Raw genomic sequence first — 21815 nt, 5'->3', positions numbered from 1 at the left:
ACTGAAAACTTAACTCTTTGAGTTTAAAGAGAATTCTCAGCACTCCAAAAATATTGAGCACTCGGAGCTGGGGATTCAGCTCAGTGGTGCTGCACCTACCTTGCAAGCACAAGGTCCTGAGTTCAATCCCCGGTACAGCAAAAAAAAAAAAAAAAAAAAAAGTAATAAAGCTACTTTCGATGACCCACTTCTTTACAAACAAACAAAAAATTGAGTACTTTATAATTCTGTTACTATATAATTTTACATGAAGCACTGATGAATTTTCCAGTTATTAACGAGTGGAGAAGTCACTCCTCAAGGAAAGCTGGTCTCTGGTGGGCCAACTGAATAGCTCTGGGCAAAATAGAATTGCAGTGGCTCTCACTGCTGTATATTATGGGTTTAAATATGGGAATGGGGGTAAAGTTTAACTGTTCAAAAGACAAAGGTTTTAGTTTATTATTTATTTCTGGTAAGAACAGAGAGCAATGCAAATGAATTATCAGACTTTCATCAGCAAATTAAGCCTTAAAATATACCTATTGTTCACCAAATATGATTAAGTAACTCAGACACACTGTTCTTTTTACTTGCAAAAGAAAGTCAACTAAGCTTGTTTAAAGTATGTTCTTACTCAAATTTTTAAAATATCATGTCTCAAAACTATGTTACAGTTAGAAAATAATTATCTTTTTTGAAATGCTTATGTTAGAGAAGGCAGATAAACGAAATATTTGCTCTGGCTTTATGGAATATAGGTATCATTCAGAAACCACTATGTACTTCAGAAGCATAATTAATATTCCTCCTCCAACATTTATCAGCTCAGCCATAAAGAACTATGAATCTAGTTTTTATAAAGAATATTTCAGATACTGTCCCATATAAGAAATTGTACAATCACATACTCTAAAGAAACCAGCAACATTTAATTCAACAACCCATATCATTTATTTATAGGTCTTAATACAGCAAAATGTAAATGAAAATTGAGAGCACTGCTTATTAGGCCAGTAACTTTAAAATTTAATTTGAAGTAAAAAATGGAGTTTCTCCAGATAAAATATTTGTATAAAATTTACCTTACCTTATGGTTTATGCTCTAAGAGTACATGTTATAAAAATCAGTAACAGGGCTTCTTTTATATTTCAATTGAAATGAACATAAGTAGCAATGAATAACTTTCTTTTATGTAGTAGCAAAGAGAGTCAATAGTCCTTTCAAGAAAGAGACTATTTCATTTCCTCCCAACTTGGATTCACCATAAACACGATCCACAAATGATATTGGAACCTGGTTAAAAAAAAAAAGTCCATGTTAAAAAGTCAGTCTTCAAAAAAAAAATGAGAAGGGAAGCTCACTGGGTGTACAGCCATTACTACAACAGAAGTCCTTCTTCATGTCAGTTCAGAAATTAGGGGATTCTTAAAGCACTCCTGTGCATCCAAATTAAACATGCATTTCATTATCTAAAAACAAGTCATAGGAACGAAATCTAAAAATATTTGAAAGGCACCAATGCTGAATATTATGTTGGTTTACTCAAGTTTCAGGCTCCATTTCAAGGAAAAAACTCTGAAAGTAAAGTGGCCTTTCACTTAGCATTCTCTTTCTGAAGTTTAGCTATAATTTCCACAAGAGAAGCAGCATTCTAAGGTAGCTGTTTCCTAAGTCAATGTTTTAGTGTTAAGAATCTTCCCTATGAGCTTATTAGTTATACATCCCCCAGGCCCTTGCTCTGTAATTCCTGCCCATTTTCATTTACTCACAAGAAATGGTCACACAAGATTTATAATTCAGTTTAAAGTATGGTGGAAATTGGTTACAAAAGGAAAAGAGGCTAATGGACTCAACCCATAATACCGAGTGGTCAGGCTAGGATGGAGGAGTTACCTCTAACTTTTAATTACTTAAAGGGAAAAGCTGGGGTTTGAGATGTAGCTCAGTAGTACGGTGCTTGCCTAGCATACACAAGGTCCTGGGTTCAACTGCTAGTAATGAAAAGAAAAAAAATGGAGACAAAGATGCTTTTAAGTCCCAGTAGGTCAAATGTATTAATTTGAAAGGAATTTGAATTTTCACCCTTTAATGCATGGACATTTTAAACTGAAAGCCCACACTGTTAGTAGCTATGAAAGTTACACTTTTCACCACAAAAAGTCCACACCTTAGTATTCCTTTATGGGGACTATAACACATACTAGCATCAGTTACATACCTCACCAATAGTGTAATTCAATTGCCTTGCTCGAACAATCATCTCCATCTGGAAGACATAGCCTTTAGAAACACATTTTTCTATTAACTTCTGGAGAACTTCTTTTTTGTATAATCTGTAAGAAACCACAGCATAGATGAGAATCTGAGTCAGTACATTGTCTACACCTATCTTGAAGATTCAAAGAGTTCACTGGTATTTATAAAGCCTAAAATTGCTATTAGTATAGAGAAAAGTTCTCACAGTTGATGACAAGGATACATTTGTCTTGAAGACAGGCCGTGAAATTTGCTAACTAGTTTAGAAATAATTTTGAAAATGAATTCTCAGTATGTTTTAGAGATCTACCTTCCCATCACACTATCAGGAATTATTAAAATATGCTAAAATAAATCTCTTGATGCAGAACCACTTACTACTTGTTTTGGTTTTAAAATTTATGTTTAAAGTTGAAAAGGGAGAAACTGTTCCAAATACTGGAACAGAGGAACTGTCAGATAGGATGAAACTACATACACGGGATTATAAGAACCAGTAATTAGTTGGCATTTCCACAAAAATGTCTATTTCCTAACATTTACTTAGTAAATTCCCTAGGATAAACTAAGTCCCTCTAGGTTGAGCTGTTTAAGGTAGGTGAAAACAGGAACTATACACCACTGGGTGGAGGCAGATTCTGGTGGGAATCAGCTAACAACTGAGGTCACTGGGCATGGGCCAAGGTGTAGCCTAACTTTAGAGGACTGCAGATCACCCAGAGCTTAGCCGATTTACAGAGTAAAGACACAGGAGCTGGGAAGTTCTGTGGGTGAACCCAGTCACTTTCTTGGGTAACTTCAAATAGTGGGGAGCTCCCTGTTTTCAGAGAGGTTTTATTATTATTTAAATCAGTGAGTACTGAGGCAGGGATTTCCACCTTTAACAAAATTAGGAGAGACAACTGTTCTTTTATTCTATTAAGATTGTCTGGATTTACAATGCCTAAGCATGTCTGTCATGTGGAACCAGGTTTGCAGGCTTCTAAGAGTACTCTACCTTTTGGCTTTTAGTTGGGTAGACAACAGATAGCACAGGCCATAGGAGAGCCTAAGATTGCTTAGCATGTATATGATTTTACCTAGAGATTCCGTAAGAATCAGAAGTTTGGAATAAATATGGTGAGGAAAAAACATGGTGACAGTAATATTTATTTATTTAGTAATGAATCAGGACTAGGAGAAGGACTTGTGATAGTGATAGGACATGTTTTAACATTACCTTTAAATGTGGGATTGGGCAATTATTTTTTTTTCCTTTAAGAATCATTTTCTAAGATATTTTCCTTCACTGCCTTCTTCCTCTTCCCCACTCTCCCCCACAGTATCTTTAAAATTATGGCTAATGAAATAAAATTATGTTTATGCAGGTAGGTATATGATCCCATGAATAGGATCAGGAGCAAGGTGGCCTTTAATATTAAATTGCTTTATATGTGACTGTAGTCTTTTCTGAGATTCTTTTTCTTATTTAGTAAAAGGTACTGCCTCTGAAATCTGTTGATCTAATTACAATGAATTTTGTTCAACCACAAGGTGAACTTTATGTATTTAATAAACCACTACTTTTATGAGGAAAACAATGGGATTTAACCTTTTAAAATCTGGGCAGATGCTCGGGATTTAGCTCAGTGGTGCTGCTGTCTGCCTCGAAAGTGCAAGGTCCCAAGTTCAATCCCTGGTACCAAAAATAAATAAATAAGTAATAAAATAACATCTGCACAGTCAACAGGCCCCCTTTCGTGTTTGGCTACTCTTGTCATTTGTACAGAACACACCCTATTGCTGCTGTCCTATCTGAGAGTCAGCGCTCCCAAGCCATCCTACACTTCATCCCCACATGGCTCCCGCTCTCGGTGAGGTTCCCACCGTCACTCCTTACTCTCCCTGCTGGGTTTCTCTGCACACACACCCCCTCCCCAGCCCCACAACCCACCCAGCTACCCTGGTCTTCACTCAAAACCATCACGACTATGGCCTGTGAAATTCATGCTGGCCTTCCCTTTCTGTCCAAAGGCTGTGAGTACCACTACTCATTCTCTACGTTGCTGCTACATGGCAACCAGAGATCGTAGATCACACATGATTCTTCTGTCTTAAAATTGGAACTGAAAGTATCGATTTATTGGGTCCCTTTCTCTTATATATACCAAGCTCTGCTTTCTAACTTAATTTTTAGTACTAGGGGCTTCATTTTTCTTTTTATCTGGCATTCAATAGCCAGCTTCTAACTTGTGTATGCTTTAGGGACCTGAGAATCAACATTATTTAATAGACAATAGCAACTATAAAGTAATATAAATTATTAAGTAATATATAGGGCTTGGGGCCTTTAAATAGATGAACAGGCATTTTCTAGTTTCAGAAACTGAAAAAAAAAAAAAAAAAAAAGGCCATCTTTAGTCATTTGGCCAGGCCATACAAAGCAGTTCACATCTACTGGGGCAATTCTAAAACACCACACACAAAAACCCTTTGGAACAAACACAAAAAATCCCAGAGACCAAAGCTTTGGTCCAATTAAACCAGGAAAAAGAAGGGTCCAGGGTAGGTGTAACTCAGTGGTAGAACCCCTGCCTATATGTTTGACCCTGGGTTCCATTCCCAGTATTGCAAAAAGAAAAAAAAAAAGTAACTGAAAAAGTTTCACATAAGAAAGATTTTAAACTTTTCTGCAGACAGTGCTTCATTTATACAAACTGCAGAAACTACTAAAACCTGTGCTATTCTTTAGAGCACACATCAGTAACAGCAATGTTCCAAAGGAATAGCTGAGCCTCATACTAGGTGCATAAGAACATTCATCTGAGCCCTGTATTCAACTTAAGAAAAATACAAAGACATTTAGACTTAACTAGCAGTTTCTAAGAAACGACAATGCTTTTGTACCATTCCAGAACAAAAGCAGGGGAGAATGAAAAAGTTCTTTAAAATAGCCATTGTTAACACAAGAAATTTAGACAAGAAATTATAAATAGTAGAAAATTTTACTTTACCTGAAGCTTCCTGTTAAATCAGATGCTCCTGGTCTCAGCAAAATCTGAGTTATAAAATTGGCCCCACGGCTGCCAAATAAAACAATCAGATTTTTCTTATTAAATACAATTTATAAACAAGAGAAATATAACCAAGAGCAGAAACATATCCAGAATGCTAAAAATGCTACACTAATTCATAAACACAACACTAATGTCACAAAAATTATACACCAATTTCACAAATGTAACACAACTGTACAAAATGTTAATCCTCTACAACAAAGAAATTTTTAGTGAAATGAGATGTGATACTCATTTTTCAGGAAAAAATAGGGATCTTTATTTTCTAAAAGTGAAATTTAGCAGGGACCTATTAAGCAACCATCCTCCCAAACTTCAAGAACAAAAGTTACAGAACTGATATTTACCAACAGTCATTATCCAGAATTATGCACACTTCTCAGTCAGAAAAGAGATCAAGGATTTGATAAGGAATTTTTCAAACAAACAAAAGATAAGATTTGGTAAAGATTTTCCTTTTCAAATTCCAGTTAAGAACAAGGGGATGATAGGGCCAGGGATTTAGCTCTGTGGTACCACTGCCTGCCTCCCAAGTGCAAGGTCCCGAACAAAAAAAGAACAAAGAAATAGGTCACCTCGCATAAAAATGGTACAGTGCTTTTCAGGCAGGTAAACAAGGAGGAGAGGGTCTTTGGTTTTTTTTTTTTTGGTGATCTCTGGAAACAGACTCAAATTCCAGTCTTAGTCTGCTTGGCCACTCCAAATACCTTACACTAGGGGCTTAAACAATGGAAATTTATTTCTTATAGTTTTGGAAGCTGGTATCTTCACAAGCAAGGTGCTGGCTTGCTGTAGCTTCACCAGGGGAGAAAAAAGAGAGCAAATCTTTGGCTTCTACTTAAGAGGGCACTAATCCCATTAAGGAGCCTGATGCCCACATAGCATCTTCTAAACATAACCTCTGGAAGGTCCCATCTACACGTTCCAAAAGGCTTTAATATATGAATCTGGGGGAACACAAACATTCAGCCCATAACAATGACTTTCGGGTAATGGCTTTAAGCACAATAGAGTGTAGACTATTACTGTGTCCCACACACATGGGGAGAGCCAGCGGGAGTGCTCAGGTGCAGGTCTTTCTTTGGTCTCTACTTAAGAGAGCTTTAACCCCATCACGGGGCCTGCCCAGGTGACATCTTCTAAACTACTTCTCAAGGACTCATCTCCAAATTCCAAACAGGTGAATTTGGGGGAAACATAAACACTCAGTCCACAACAATGCCTGTGGGCTGACTGCTTCAAAAACAACTAATACAGACTATTAGTGTCTTAGCGCACATTGGGGTGGGGTAGGGTGGCAGGAGGGCTCAAGTGCGGGTCTTTGTTCCCTACTTAAGAGGGCATTAACCCCACCAAGGGTCCTGCCCACAAAACATTTTCTAAACTTAACTACCTCCCAAAGGCCCTACCTCCAAATTCCAAAACACTGGGGGTTCTGGCTTTAACATATGAATAAGGGGAAAACATCAACACTCAGTCCCTAGCAATGACTTTGGGGGGTGAGAGCTTCAAACACAACAAATATAGACTATTAGTGACTAATAGCTAATATTAACATTTCAAAAGATGCCAAGTGTCTAAACAAAGTGACGTGTACTTCAGCCATTTTAATCTGTCCCCATTCAGAAAACAAGTTTTCCAGGAGGGACTTAAGTGAATAGTTTCTCTCTAAAGCCAAGACCCTCTTAGCAAATATTACCTTTATACAAATCACAAGGTTAGGGGATATCAATTGGCATGGTGGCCAACAACTTTTTTTCCCTTAAATTTGTTTCTATTAGCTATAAAAATATTCCAGGACAGTTTACTCCCTAAAAAGTGGATTTAAGGAAAGGAATATGTGTATATATGTGTATGTGTACTTACATATCTATGCAAGGTAGTATTTATTATTTTATTATTACTTTTTCCAGACAACATCTGTGTTGCCCAGGCTAGCCTTGTATTCCTAGGTTCAAGTAATCCTCCGTCATGGTCTCCTGAGTAGCTGGGACTATACAGGTGTGTGCCACCTCACTAGACAATGTATTTTGACAGCTTGGGTTTGCATGCTAGTTCTGGATCATAGGAGACATAAAATTTTACTAAAACAATGTCAGCATTAACAACTATTAACAGTTAGAACTGGACCAGGGATGTAGCTCAGTGGCACCCCACCTGCCTCAAAAGCCCAAGGACCTGAGTTTGATCCCGGTACCAAAAAAAAAAAAGTTACACCCTGATCTTAGATAATGGGTGAATGACCAAATTTAGAGTGCCTTCAGAGATCACTGGTTTTCAACTCTGACTGCACAAGAGAATCACTTGGAAGCCTGCGAAAATGGTGATGCTTACAGCCCACTTTTGGAGACTCATTCACTCATATAGTGGTAGTTTTTATGATTTTCTCCACACACGATTCCGATGTTTAGCAGGAAGGAAAAGCATAGCCTTATTCCAGTCCTTTTATTTCATGGGTGTCTGGGCTCTTAAATGACTCCCCCAAGCTTCTACAGTTGAGCCAGAACTGAGGTGAACTTAACGAAATCTTGAATAGGAATAAAGCGGGTGATAAAAGAAATACATTAAAGATAGGAATACAGAGATCCCTAAAAAGTACAGGTGAGGTAGATTAAACATGATAAAAAATTTCAAGGTAAGGCAGGGAATAGTTAATTAAATGACAAATAGGATTTTAACCCAAGTCTGACTCCAAAGCCTCATTACTACTTTATGCTGCTTAATTAAAGATGAAATCATGAAGTGTCTTATTTACTGAAAGTTGCTAAAAATGTAGGTGTAAGGAGAAAATCCTACTTATTTAGTCCAATAATATAGACAGTTCACTTAAATCAACTGAAAGTCAGGTGGAGAAACTATTGCTGAACCAGATTGTTTCTAGCAAAGGTTCAAAGGTCTGTGATGACTTTTTCTTAATGAAAAACACCCAAAATAAAATACTTTAAGCAAAGGAAAAACTGTAGTTAAGAAGCTATCTGGGAATATTTCTAACAGTTATAATCTGCATCCAAGGCTGCATGACAATTTAATCTAAAGACTGTATTTCTAGTGGTTCCACCAATAGTAATAGCACATGTACATACCTGATTATTTTTCTTTTCAAATCCCAGCCATATACACCTCCATTTCCTTTGTAGCGAGTTCCAGAGACAATATCAAAATTACCCTCCTTTTGCTTTCTGTAGAAGAAAATAACAGTCAATTGTAAAAAGCTCTAGCTTCAACAGGAATTTTCATAAGCTACACATGCAGAACTTTAAAGAGACACAGAAGACAAACAATACCAAGGAAATAGATGGATTATCTACTGAAAGACCTTTCAAAATGGGGGTTTCAAACCTGATCTATTTCATTTGTAATCATTCTCGAGAAAAAAGAAAACTATTAAGACAGTACAATTTGATGTCCGCATCATGTGATATCATCCTAAAAGTATTAGTAAAATTATCAATTTTCTCCAATCTCCTATTCTGCTCCCCCCCTGCACCCCCAGTAAACACAATGCTAAACCAGTGTGGTATCTCTAAATCTTTCTCTAGGCTTACAGAAAACAATGAAAGACACACATCTCCCTACAGTTTTTGGTTCCATTTACAAAGCTGGAATCCAAAAAGGTACACTTTGTAGCTTGCTTTTTGTCAGTTAACATCCATCTTAGCTCTGCATCAACAGAGATCTTCCCCATTCCTTTTATCAGCTGCAAAACTAGTACAGACTAGTCAACCAAGACCTCTGCGGCTGTTTTTACAGTGGGCTCCCCTCCCTGCAATATAAAACCACAATGAATAATACCATAATAAACATTCTAACAGATACTGGCAGAAATTATTTCCCAAAGGCTACAGCAATTCACACTTTGTTCAGCAACATTTGAATGTATCCATTTTTTACCACCTTAATAGTACTGGATATTATTTCTCTAAAAGTTAATTTTGACAAACTAATGGGGAATAGTTATTTTAATTTGCACTTCCTTGACTGAAATCCTAGAGTAAGCATCTTCTGTCACGTTTATTAGCCTTCCAATTACTCCTACTTAAGGCCAGCTTGTCTCTCTGCCATTTTCAACTCCACTGGTTCCACCCCCTTATCAGGCCAAAGATGTGCCTAAATATTAGATATATAAGCAGAGTGGGTCTAAGGTGACTTTACAGAGATCAAAGCATAAGCAGTGGCCATTAAGGAGCAGGGAGACAGTATTTCAAGCAAAGAACACAGAGCTCTGTGTTAACTAAGAAATCAAAGAGTATGCCTGTGGCCTGGAAAGCAAAGGGAAAAGGGCACAGGGCCAGGTCAGAAGGGGGGGCGGGGATGGTTCACAATAGGGGTTTGAGAGGTACAGAGTGGACTTATTTCCCAGGTATTAACGGTCACTCCTTAAGTATTCTAAACAGGGGAGTGACAGGATCTGTTTCCAATTCTTATTCACAGAAGTTTCTCGGTCTCCTGAGTTTTCTAAGAATACAATTATGTCATTTGTAAATAAACACAATTTTGTATCCTTTACCAACATTTAACTAAATTCTTATCTTACTCATTATTTACAATCTCCATGTTTAACGATAGCTGGCATACCTATCTTCATGAACTTTTTGGCAATGATTTAGTATTTCACTAGTATTTGGTACAATGTATTAGGTCTAGATCATCTTAATCATGCTTCAAAGGTTTCCTTCTATTTCTACTTTCAAGTTTTTTATTAGAGAAAAATAGCAATTAAAATAACTTTTAGCCTCTATAGACAATCATGCTGCTTCCTTTGTTAACATGATAAATGAATTATATTGCAGGATTCCTAATGTGAACCATTCTGACATTACTCAAACCCTATTTACTCATGGTGTTTAATACTAATGATTCAAGGCTTTCACTAACAGGGAAAACCACTGTCATCTTCTGTGGTCTGAAAAAATTTAAGTTACAAAGAAATCATCTGTTTATCCCTCAGGTCTCCTAAAATACATCATTTAACCACATAGCTACATTTACATGGCCCAAATCTACATTTTAGTTATATTTTTGATAGAAAACTTAAAACAGCATGTACATTTTTAATTAATGAAGAATAAAAAATGAAAATAAGTCCAAAACCAGTAAGATAATTTGTTTCAATCATCATTTTTTCAAATATTAGAAAGAGTACCTACCTAATGAATTCAGGAATAAACTTTGGCTGAAATGCAGAAGAAACAGTCAGTAAAGTAGGGTAAGACTATCATAAAAAGCTAATAAAAAAGTATGTCACTTACATGATGTGAGAGATCAGCATCCATAATAATTATATAGTTTCCTGTGGCATGCTTCATTCCATGAATATATGCAGTTCCTGAAAATGAAAGCACTTATATCCATTAAAGAAAATCACCAGAAATGTTTAGCTATTCAACTGAGTGGGAGGACACTGCTTAGCACTCAAAAAGCCAACATGAAGGGCCGGGGATTTAGCTCAGTGGCACCATGCCTGCCTCGAAAGCACAAGGTCCTGAGTTTGATCCCTGGTGGTGGTGGTGGTGGTGGTGGTGGGGAGCCAACATTAGTCCTAAAAGTGATACTAATAAATGGGTAACTTTTCATGCTTCACATGGTTACAGTTCACATGTATCACAAATACAATCATGTGTGTAGCTGGTCACCCACTTCCCATTCTGATGAAAATGTAATAGGAAAAAAATCATACCTATACAGTAGTTCACTCAAGCAATGAAAAGTTATCAAACTCTTAGATTACATAAAAACTCTTAGATTAATTATCACACTCTCATGGTTTTAAAAACCATCTTCCTGTGGGTGCTTCCTCAGCATCTATTCAAGACACTGAAGAGGCCAGACCTCTTCTTAGACCTCACATTTACGAATCAGCTTCCTATTTGCTATCTCCCTTTGGATATTTCAGAAATCTCTAATACAACATTCCAAAATAAGCACCCCAATTCCTACCCCTGTAAGCGACTACATTTCAGACAAGTCAGGCAATGATCTTTGATTTCCTGCCTTTACCAATGATTTCTAAACAATATGTAATTAAGGCCTAGAGATTCTATATTTAAACCATCTCCTAGTTTCCTTCTCTCCTCTCCACCCTCATGTTCACCCCAGTCACTCCAAGTTTCCCTGCTTCTGCTCTTCCCGGAACTCCAAAGTTCATTTCCACAAAGTCTGCCCACTGAATATCTTTACACTCAGTCTCGTCATGCTAGACCTCTACACTACAGTACATGAGGGCAAAGGCACAACTAGAAATGACTCAGCCTCCTTTATGCCTTAAGTCTCCCACTCAGAGACTTGGAGTGTCAGGGTAATTGGTTAGGAGCAGGAATTGGGAATTCCTGCATTCTCTGGCTCCAAAACATCATAATCAGGAGGAGTAACTTCTAATGTTTGAGACAGCACAGTATGACAAATATGACTGGCAACAATTGCATATTTCTAAATAAAGACGATTGTTAATGTTCCCAACACAAAGAAATGATGTTTTAGCTGACTGATGTGCCAATTACCCCAATCTGGGTCATCATATATTGTATATACATATTGAAACGCCTTACTGTACCCCACAAATATGTACAATTACTATGTGTCAATTAAAAATAAAAATACAGTCTTCATGGCAGTTTTTACATTATTTCAATCCCAAAGAACTCTCTGGATTCAGATATTCAGAACATCTGATTATGCCAGAGGATAGCACGTTTCAATTTTTAGGAATTATGTTTTCTCTATGCTCCTCAAATTTTTCATTAGAAGTATATCAATGCTCAGCACAAACAACTCTGATTAAATTCAGTTTCACCTCAGAATTACTGAACTCATCTGAGATATTCTATAACTCCATGTTTAAAGCAGAGTCTTTTCATAAATAAAAGTGTAACTTTCTAAACTTATACTTTAAAGAATGTTCAAAGATTAACACCTAAAGCAGTATGCTGCCCCACAGTATCTCCCTCAAATCCATTCTCTGACCCTTCCTTACTCTATTTTACACTGTAAGGAATAATTTTTCCCAGGTTCTCTTGCCAACTTGGCTTCCAGACAGCTTCTGGAGGCACATTGGAAGACTGCAGGTAGGAAAAAGGGCAAGTCTAAGTGTCCTTTCTGTCTTACTCTATGTCCCAGCACTGACTGTGTATCTTCCACAGCTCCAGCTCCTGCCAGACTCCGGCACCCTATAAGTCTAGCTCCCTCTGGGTAGACAAGGTGGCTGGGCTCTAAAAACATCACCTCATCCCACCACTGCTCCATCCCTGGGAGTGGTAATAACCTCCAACTATTACTAGTCTCTTAGTAGTTACACTGTTCCATATGGCTTCTCGAAAACTTCTTTGCCTGTATAATGAGATTCCTTGTGATAAATTCCCTACATTGGAAGACCTGGTATAGATATTCCTCAAAAACCTAAGAATAGAAATTCCATTCGACCCAACCATACCCTCCCCTTCCTTTCTGGCTATCTTCCCAAAAGAGTTAAAGACATTACAGTGATACGTGCATATCCATGTTTATTTACAGCAGCATAACTCACAATAGCTAACTCTTGGACATGGTTTACATATTCATCAACAGATGAATGGAAAAAGAAAATGTGGTATATAGTCACAGTAGACTATAACTTAGCCAAAAAAGGTTAAATTGGAGTCATTTGTAGGAAAATGGGTACACCTTGAGACCATAATGTTAAATGAAATAAATCAGACATGGAAAGTTAAATATTGCATGAGTTCTCTTGTATGAGAAACTAGAAGTTTAAAATAATTTAAAAAGCAAAAGACAGATGATAGGGAATAGGGAGGTAGACCTTTTGCAGATAGGAAGGGGATCTAGAGATGGAGGGAAGAGGACAAGGAGGACAGGGAAAGGGAAACAAAAAGAGTATTAAGATTTGATATGCATATGTACCAACCCTCCATGATGAACAGATTTATTATGTATCACAAACATGTACCAATAAGAAAAACAAAAAATAAATAAAGATTTGCAGTTTTGTTTTTTTTGATGGGCCATGACACAACAATCCAAGTTAAACCACTTAACTGTCTTTAAGATCATTAAAAAAACATTACAGATGGTTAAGTATATTTTGGCCCTGTTCCACACTGGGAAAATGCACTCTGGATAATTTGGTCAAGGCAAATAGCAGTTACGAGAAGTTAAAAGATTCTTCTTACCTAGTCCCAACTTTTTCTCCCGTGGTCTTAAAAGCTATGGGAATAAGGAAAAACATTTCAACACAAATTTTGAAAATCTATTTTAAAACTGATTTTACTCTTAGAAGTGCATACTAATTTTAATAAAAACAGTTACATTTATAGACCTTAAAGGAGCATATGCTTAATATTTTTTGCAAAGGTTAAAAAAAAAATTGGTAACAAACCAAATAGTGTAACATAGCTTTTAAGGAAAAGCAACATTCTTTAATTCTAAGCTTACAGGCAAATTTTTAACTTTTTTTGGTGTCATCTACTGTATTTTAAAGAATATTCTCTCTATATCTATTATTTGAGCTATCATTTTCAATAATATCTATTAATTACTTCCTAGAAAAACTATGGGCTCAATTCGTTATTCTCTAACTTCATAATATTTGTCAGACTTGTTTACTTTCCCAATTCCCTCTGTGATTTTAAATATTGATAGCAATCTTGCTCTGCCAACATCTCTTGACTTTTCACTTGGACAATCTCAGGTCACTTTTACTGGTCCAATAACTGTTATATTCCTTGCAAAAAGATTAAATTCTTGCTCTCTTAGAGTTTGCCACATATTTAGCCTCTGTTTCATATATGGACCTTGGCTTTTTTGTTTAGCATCCTTCCTAGTGAGCGTATCACACCCTCGGTTCTTGCACTTCCCATGTATAAGCAGACTACCTCATATTGCAAATTTCTAAACAAACCATTTTCATTTCAAGCTGAATTAATTTTTCCCCTCTTTCTTTACTGCATGCATGCTGCTGTAGGTCTGGCATAAGAACAAAGATAGATAAAATACATTCTTATCCAGTAAGTGCTCATAGGAGAGAAAAACATATGTATTCAGTCATCTATAATAGAAGTCAATGAGCAAAACCAGACAAGATGTATCAGATGATGGCCAGATTTTGATTTTGTGATCATTACTGACAAAATACTAACTCCATCTTGTTTCTGCCCTAAAAAAGACAATTTTTTTTTTCATACCGGGGATCAAACTCGGTACCTCATGCTTGCAAGGCAGGCGGCAGAACCACAAAAAAGCAAATCTTTTAAAGCTAATCTGAGATTTTCTATAACACTGTTTCACCTGGAAAATCTTTCTTCTTAAAATGATCACTTTACTATTCAATTTTCAAAAATTTCAATGATTTATAGCCACTATCAATGTTGCATATGGTAAGAGCATTTTGGAATGGTTAAAAGAAATGTGGGAATCTGGTAACAAAATAACTCTAAGATATTATTAAGAAATACTAATGATACAGAAAGACTGAAGTTCTGTTTAAAAAGAAAAACATGGAGGCAGAAAGATCACAAGTTGGAAGCCAGCCTAGGCTACAAAGTGAGTTCAAGGCCAGACTAGACTATTAGCTACATTACTTAGTTCTACACTGTATGCACACACACACATCTATGTATACATATATGTGTACATACATGTACGTACAAAAAAACATACACCAAACTGTTGACCTGAGTCTGCCCTGGGAAGGAACTGAAATGCAGAACAAGAAATGCCCATCAAAAGCAACTTCAGTTTTCCTAGAAATATTTACGTTTTATAAGAATTTATTTAAGTCAGGTGTGGCAGCACACACCTGTAATCCCAGCACTCAGGAGGCTGACACAGGAGGATCCTTCGAGTTCAAGGCCAGCCTGGACTACATAGTGAGACTGTGTCGTACCCCAGCCCCCCAAAACACATTTATTTCTTATGTAGTAAGTTCAAATTGTTTCTAATTAGTGTGCTTTACTTTCAGACCCTTAATTCTACTTCTTCACACGCCACCTTCTGCACCAATCTGACGGTCCCTTTCTACGTAAGGTAGGACAGAATGTCAGCTAGGACTGCACTCTGGAGCCACACTGCTTTGGTCTGAATCTTGATCATGCTGCTCGTCTGCAACATGATCCTGCGCACAAGAGGGGTCACAATAGAACACCCCTCCCATGGCTGGCATGAGGAACAAGTAATGAATTCATGTACAGTGCCTGGGAGAGTACCAGGCACATAGTCTCTGAAGTACATTTACTTAAAACATACTTTATATTATACTATAATTTGACAAAAAAATTATTTTGGCTAGATATGGTGGGCATGTGCCTATAATCTCAGAACTGTGGCAGGATGAAGCAAGAGGATCTCAAGCTTGAGGCCAGCCAGGGCAATTTGTTGATTTAGTGAAACTTTGTCTCAAAAATAAAAAAAATTAATTTTTAAAAAGGGAGAGTTGGAGATGTAGCTCAGTAACAAGGCCCTGGCTTCAATCCCCAATACAAAGGATGGGGCAGGAAGGCATCAGGGAGAACAGGACTTATTTTGCCAAAAACTTCCATCACAGAAATTATGAAAAGAATATAGTAGAAAATATTCCAAATTATATAATCATGTTTGAAACAATATATATGCAATTTAACAACCCACTTTATTATCAAAGGTTTGAATATGTTTCAGGATTATGAGCTTATTGCCAGATGAGGCTTCCGAAAAATTATCAATCTGTACTAAGATCAATGGTACCTGCATGCACCTGTTTTTACCACTCTCAAACACACTGGGTTACAATGAAAAAGAAAAAAATAAATCTTCAGGTAGGAAAGTCTACTTTGTAATTCCTACCAGTGAGGTGCAATTATTTCTCATGTTTACTGGCCAGTTATAGTTCTTATTTTAGAAATTACTTGTAGTTTGGTTAGGGTACTGATCTTGTTATTATAGTATATGGGTATTTTGGGATAAAAGTTTATTATTTTTAAATAATCAAATCTGGCAAACTTATATTTGTTGTTTTAAAAATCGTAAACATGTATTACATATTCTTAAGACCTTAAAAACACTGAACTACAAGATAATGCTGAAATGTCAGTAAACTTTGAGGCTCCAATGTATATCATTATACTTCATACCTGACTTTGTAAAGAACACGTCTCAAGGGTCCCCGTTACACTCATTTGTGCACATACAACATACACACAAAAGGGTAACCTTAGGAAGTGCTGGATGTATTCATTAACCTGACTGAGGTAATCATTTCACAGTGTACGCATAAATAACATTATACATTTTAAATATGTACAATTTTGTTAATTATGTCTCAAAAATGAAAAAATGTAAAATATAGATGACCTTCTCTCATCTCACACCAGAGGATGAAATTTTAAAAAAGCATCCAACATTTCTTTGTTGAAGACCACTGCAATCTCAGATCTCTCTGCTCTGTAAGCAATGTTAATAGTTTAGGATATGTGCTACCCATTCTTCTGTGGTCCCACCATTGCTGCTTATGAGCTAGCAGTGTAACCCTAGAAGATGACTTAACTTCTTGCCTGTTTCTTCAGCACAGAATTTTTAAAAATTTCTCTTCCTTGTCTTTTTTTTTGAAACATGCATTTCAGCTAGTTTGAGAGGCTAGTTGACAAAATATCTGTGATACTCATTTGAAGTATTCCAAGATGGTTTTGATAGTTATTTTTCTCTATCCTTCTTCCCAACTAAACATACCTATGACAGTTAAAAGCAAGTAAGTGCCTTTCCTGGCACTGCCTGATTGACTGAGTGATTTTGATATGGGGTCTTGCTATGTTGCCCAGGCTGGTCTGGAACTCATAAGCTAGAGAGATCCTCCTACCTCAGTCTTTCAGAGTATATGGGGATGTATGCCTGCTACTGTGATTGACTGGCTCTAGTATAAGTGATTTAAAGGATATAAAATGATGAATGAATAGGGCATTTGGTATTGCACTGCAGGGAAATCATGACAGTGAATGTTAATTTTTCTCATTATGTATAATTTTATTAGGTTGACAAAAAAAAGGAGACTTTCTGAGGCCAATGTTGTTTAAGAATTTGAAAAGTCAATTTAGTAGGCAGTCCCTAAAATCAATGAACCACACCCCCCAAGGCTGAGGTTTTTGACAAAGTATTCAAAATGTCACAGTGATGTTCCAGATTAAATGGTACCATTTAACCCAAAGCCTAGAGCTTCTAAAAGAAAAGTTGGGGAACTGTTGGCTAAAAATATGAACCTAGGATTATGTAAAGTTTTTGCTAGAAAGCTAAAATGTATTACCCTTTTACTTCCTTCTGTATTCTCTTTTAGATTTTCAGAGAGGATTAGAAGTTTGGCAGTGCTGTGAGTGAATCATCTGTGATACAGACTCACAGATTCTAGCGGGCACAGGTGTAAGTCAGTGCTAAGGTCCCTGCCTTGCATCCACTACCAGATCCTGGGTTCAATCCCCTGCATGGAAGAAGAGGCAGAAGGAAGTCTAACACATTTTCCTTATACTATTCCCCACCAACCAAATCTACTACAACTAACCTTAGCCTCCAAGAGAACAGTAGTTGTAGAAATTATTTGGGGTTAATCAAGAATATGTGGACCTGGGGAGTGCTTTATTTTTTGGTATGGGGGATCGAACTCGGGACCTCGCGCTGAGGCAGGTGGCGGAACCACTGAGCTAAATCCCCAGGCCTGCTTTTTAAATAATGATTATTTATTACTTTTTGAGACACAAACATCAGTATGTTTCCCAAGAGATTACTTCTGAAGTAAGAATTATTCTCTACTGGGGGAGAAGGAACAATTTCATTCCCTAAAGGACACCTGACAGTATCCTGATACATTTTTGGTTGCCAAGCAGAAAGGAGGGCTGCTACCAGAATCTCATAGGTAGAGGCCATGGGTGCTGCTGTACATCACACAGTACAGGAAAGCTCCTTCACATCAAGGAATAACCAGCAACAGCACTGAGACTGATTTATAATAAACTATAATTTAGAAATAAATGCTTAATGCCCAGAATGTGTTTTCCAGTTAAAAATGTTTTTAATTATATGCATTTGGTCCAAAAATTACCCAGAGAACACACATTTTTAAGTCCAAACTAGTAATCAAAAATAAAATTTATAAAGTTGTTATAAGGCAAATTCTATATTTGCCTAAGTTACTCTTGTAGAAAAAAAACAAATTTCAAGGTAAAGTGGAAAACCTAAAGTTTAGCATTCAGAAACTCAATCTCCCCCAACAAAACTGCTCCACAGATAAAAATTAAGATGCAAGTGCTCCGAAAAGACATTCATATTCCACATGAAGACAATCACCTTTTCCACGTACACATTCTGAGCTGTAGGCAGTATTCTCCATTCAAAGTTCAAGAGTACTTACAGAAAGAGAGCCAGAAGAACATGCACCAATTACGGCCAATTGTTAATTCAGTGTCATGCTTTACTTTTGCCATTTAAGAAAACTTATCTGCAGACTCAGGCATAAAAACAGCTCATCTAAAGGCTTACTCTTTTGCTGTAAAATTATCATGGATGCAACAGTCCAAAGATAGGTAAAATTGAAAGCACAATGAAAAAGTATCTAAATCCTAAGGGCATAAAAATTGCTTTTCATCTCATTTCTAGGCAGACTGCATTTAAGCATTACTCACTTATCTTCCCCCTACGTAAGCACAACTCACGACAGAAAAATGTTCACATACTTACAATTTTGTCTGATCCGTAGATCTTTTCCAACTGTTCAGCAACATCCCTTGTTCCATCTGGGCTTCCATCATCTATGATTATGATTTCATAGTTGAACCCACTAAAAAAAAACAACTGTATTACTGTTTGGAGACAGCATTTCAAATTTTAAAATAGATTAAAAATTATTAATCTTCACCAGTGAATGTGTAGATTTACTACCATGTTAGTCACTAAAGGTTATCAAATGTCAAAGATTTAGTACTTTAGTTTTTAAACCTAGTACGTTGCTAGAACATGCTTTTGAGACATTGAAAAATTTTCACTTGGAAAACATACTTTCAAATGGAAAGAAAATCATAGTTTATATGTATGACACACATGATATCCTATAAAACTGTATTTGCCTACTTTGAAAATTAAAGTGTGAAACCTTAATACCAAGTCTTAGTCTCACAAAATATTTCAACGATATTTTAAATGGCAACTCTAAGTAAACTAAGGAAAATATTAACAAATTTAAGTAATGATCAGGAGTAAACTAGACAATTTCACTCTTAAAAACAGTTTAGAGTTGTATCACAATCTTTAAATCAGTATTTTAAACAGCTGAAACCATTAACCCACACTACCAAACTTAACAACAACAAAATAAAAAGCACAGTAGAATTATGTGATTTTACTGTGATTCAGAATCAACATCTATTACTTTTATTGATTTTACGTGATAGTTTCTATTCTAAAAACAAGCCAACAGACTATTTGGTGGATTAAAACTGCATAAAGGTATATATATGATCACTATTACATCTCCCTCTACTCACTCTCACCTCCCTTTAAGACATTAGGAAAGTTAAGGGGAAAGAAAAGGAGACATCATGGATTCCTCTTGATCTTGCTTTAAGAAATAGAGGCAAGAAAATCAACCAAAAATCACATTCTGTTAAAGGTTTTATAAAAGGACTCAGTAAATTCTGAAGAAACAAAACCCCAATTTTCTATCTTTCAAGAACAGATACGACTTCAGCTCCCCACTGTGCCTTAACTCAGGGAACAGTACTTTAACTTGCCAAAACACTAGGATGTTTACTCTAACTGAAGGGGTATTTCATAAACAAAAGTCATTTATAAGGCCAGGGATTTAGCTCAGTGGTTCCAGCGCCTGCCTCACAAGCACAAGGTCCCGAGTTCGATCCCCAGTACCAAAAAAAAAAAAAAAAAAAAAGTCATTTATAAGCAAAATTATTTTCCTCTGCCTTTACAAGGCAACCTAATCACCTATGGTGAGACAGCTTAGTGAAATAAACTGAGCTGACAAGAAGTAATTGCATCTGAAAAAAGCAGACTCCTTTACTAATTCATTTTGATTTTCAAAAGTCCACCCAGAAACCATTAAAAGATAAACTGCATTATATAGAAAGGAATAAAGAAAAAAGTCGTAAAATCAGAATACAAACCCAGAACAAGATGGTTAATATCTCTAATTTGGAAAGAACTTGCAGAATCAAAGGAAAAGAGCAACTAAATGAAAAAAAAGACACTAATTAAAACTTCCAGGGGTCATATATGTGCAGAAAGTTATTCAATGTATAACCAAAACAGTAATGGTTTCCACCTATAAATATTGCCAACACTGTAAGTCTAACAATACTCAGGTTGGCCAGTTGTGTGTTTGGCATAACAGTCGCTTATTAAAGGCAAACTCACTATAGTATATGGCAAGTACTTTTTCTAACTGTTAGAAAATATGATGCGAACAAAGTCTATTCCGTTTATAACGCAAAAGCCAAACAAAACACTGGATATTATCTGTATTTACTGCCATGATCGGGGCAAATAAATACCACAGCCTTATGGAAGGTTACCTTTCAAAATAATTTGCTGTTCGTGTGTTGATAGCGTAAAATCTTCAAGGGTTTTTACAGCATGATCTCATTTGTTTAAAAGTAAAACAGCTTACTCCCTACCGATAAGAGGATTTTCTGATTTAAAAAAACAAACCCAACTGCGTAACACTTTCTAATTCAAACTTCAAAATTCCTTTTAAGCAACCACACTAAACACCCAACGGTGATGAGCGAAGATAACCTCCAGAGAGGTTATCCAGCCCAGCAGTACTTCCTTAAACTCACGGACGAAATCTCAAGCTTACAGAAGAAAGCCCTCGGCGCCGGGGCGAGGAGTGATCACGCTCGCTTAGGCACCCGGCACCGGCAACGCAAGCAGCTAGGAGTGAGGTCAGGTTTTTCAGCCTAGTGAGGGTAGGGGATATCTAAGAAAAAGGCGGGGGAGGACGAGAGTTCCTAACAAAGATAAATGAGTAGCTCACAAACCCAGGAGTAAGGAATGAGAACCCAGCACCCGAGGAAACCCAATACGTAGGCTCCTTTCTCTCCTCGCGGCTTCCTGCGTGAGCTGTCTCGCGCAGCCAACCGCCGACACCCTGGCGGGGGAGGCCAGCTCATCTCTCTCCTCGAGAGCAGCCGGGGGCGCTACCTCTCGGAGAAGCTTTTCACCAGCAGCCACACGATAAGCGGTAGGTTCTCTCGCTCGTTGTAGGTGGGTAAAAGCACCGAATACGTGTTCTGGGGCGGGGAGCGCCCCTCCGGCTCCAGCCGAGACCAAGCAGGCGTACGACTCGCTTCCTTTGAGGCCATGGCGGAACTGCGCGAAACACCGGAGGCGGAATTACGTAAGCCGGGTGTGGGCCGTACCAAATTCGGGGAAAAGGGGGTGGTCTGTGTGACTGAGTTCTACTCTCCTCGGGCCTCTGTAGATGGCTCTACGGTTCAGTAGTAACTACTCAGGATATATGGATCTTTTAAACTGAATTGGAAGTTTATCTAGGAAATACCTTT

The 21815-nt window shown here is 37.1% G+C and overlaps 1 protein-coding gene across 2 annotated transcripts; it reads right to left on the bottom strand.

Moving 5' to 3' along the window:
• Positions 1–887: 887 nt before the first annotated feature.
• On the bottom strand, positions 888–21649 carry Dpm1 (dolichyl-phosphate mannosyltransferase subunit 1, catalytic). 2 transcript variants are annotated; one of them, XM_087197705.1, is made up of 9 exons: positions 21454–21649; positions 18979–19078; positions 13458–13491; positions 10545–10636; positions 10443–10468; positions 8379–8474; positions 5233–5301; positions 2202–2316; positions 888–1276 (listed from the first exon to the last, which is right to left on the bottom strand). In XM_087197705.1, the coding sequence occupies exons 1-9, from the start codon at positions 21612–21614 to the stop codon at positions 1172–1174; spliced, it is 798 nt and encodes a 265-aa protein (XP_087053831.1). In that variant the 5' UTR covers positions 21615–21649; the 3' UTR covers positions 888–1171. The 2 variants fall into 2 exon arrangements, with proteins under 2 accessions (XP_087053831.1, XP_004858104.1); XM_004858047.4 differs by having other exon boundaries at positions 10545–10621.
• Positions 21650–21815: the final 166 nt, after the last annotated feature.

Source organism: Heterocephalus glaber, unplaced genomic scaffold, assembly GCF_053883595.1.
Source record: "Heterocephalus glaber isolate CG9 unplaced genomic scaffold, H.glaber_assembly_v1.0 deba00001673, whole genome shotgun sequence".
Lineage (NCBI taxonomy): Eukaryota > Metazoa > Chordata > Mammalia > Rodentia > Bathyergidae > Heterocephalus > Heterocephalus glaber.
This window is presented reverse-complemented; position numbering and strand designations above follow the sequence as displayed.

What these genes read in the sequence shown, in the direction of transcription:
- Dpm1 (XM_087197705.1), bottom strand. Translation starts at nt 21,614, where the DNA reads ATGGCCTCAAAGGAAGCGAGTCGTACGCCTGCTTGGTCTCGGCTGGAG. An exon ending in TTTATTCCTGAATTCATTAG is followed by an intron (nt 8,475 to 10,442) that starts GTAGGTACTCTT and finishes TTTCTTCTACAG; the next exon opens with AAAGCAAAAGGAGGGTAATT. An exon ending in TGAATTACACTATTGGTGAG is followed by an intron (nt 1,277 to 2,201) that starts GTATGTAACTGA and finishes TTTTTTAACCAG; the next exon opens with GTTCCAATATCATTTGTGGA.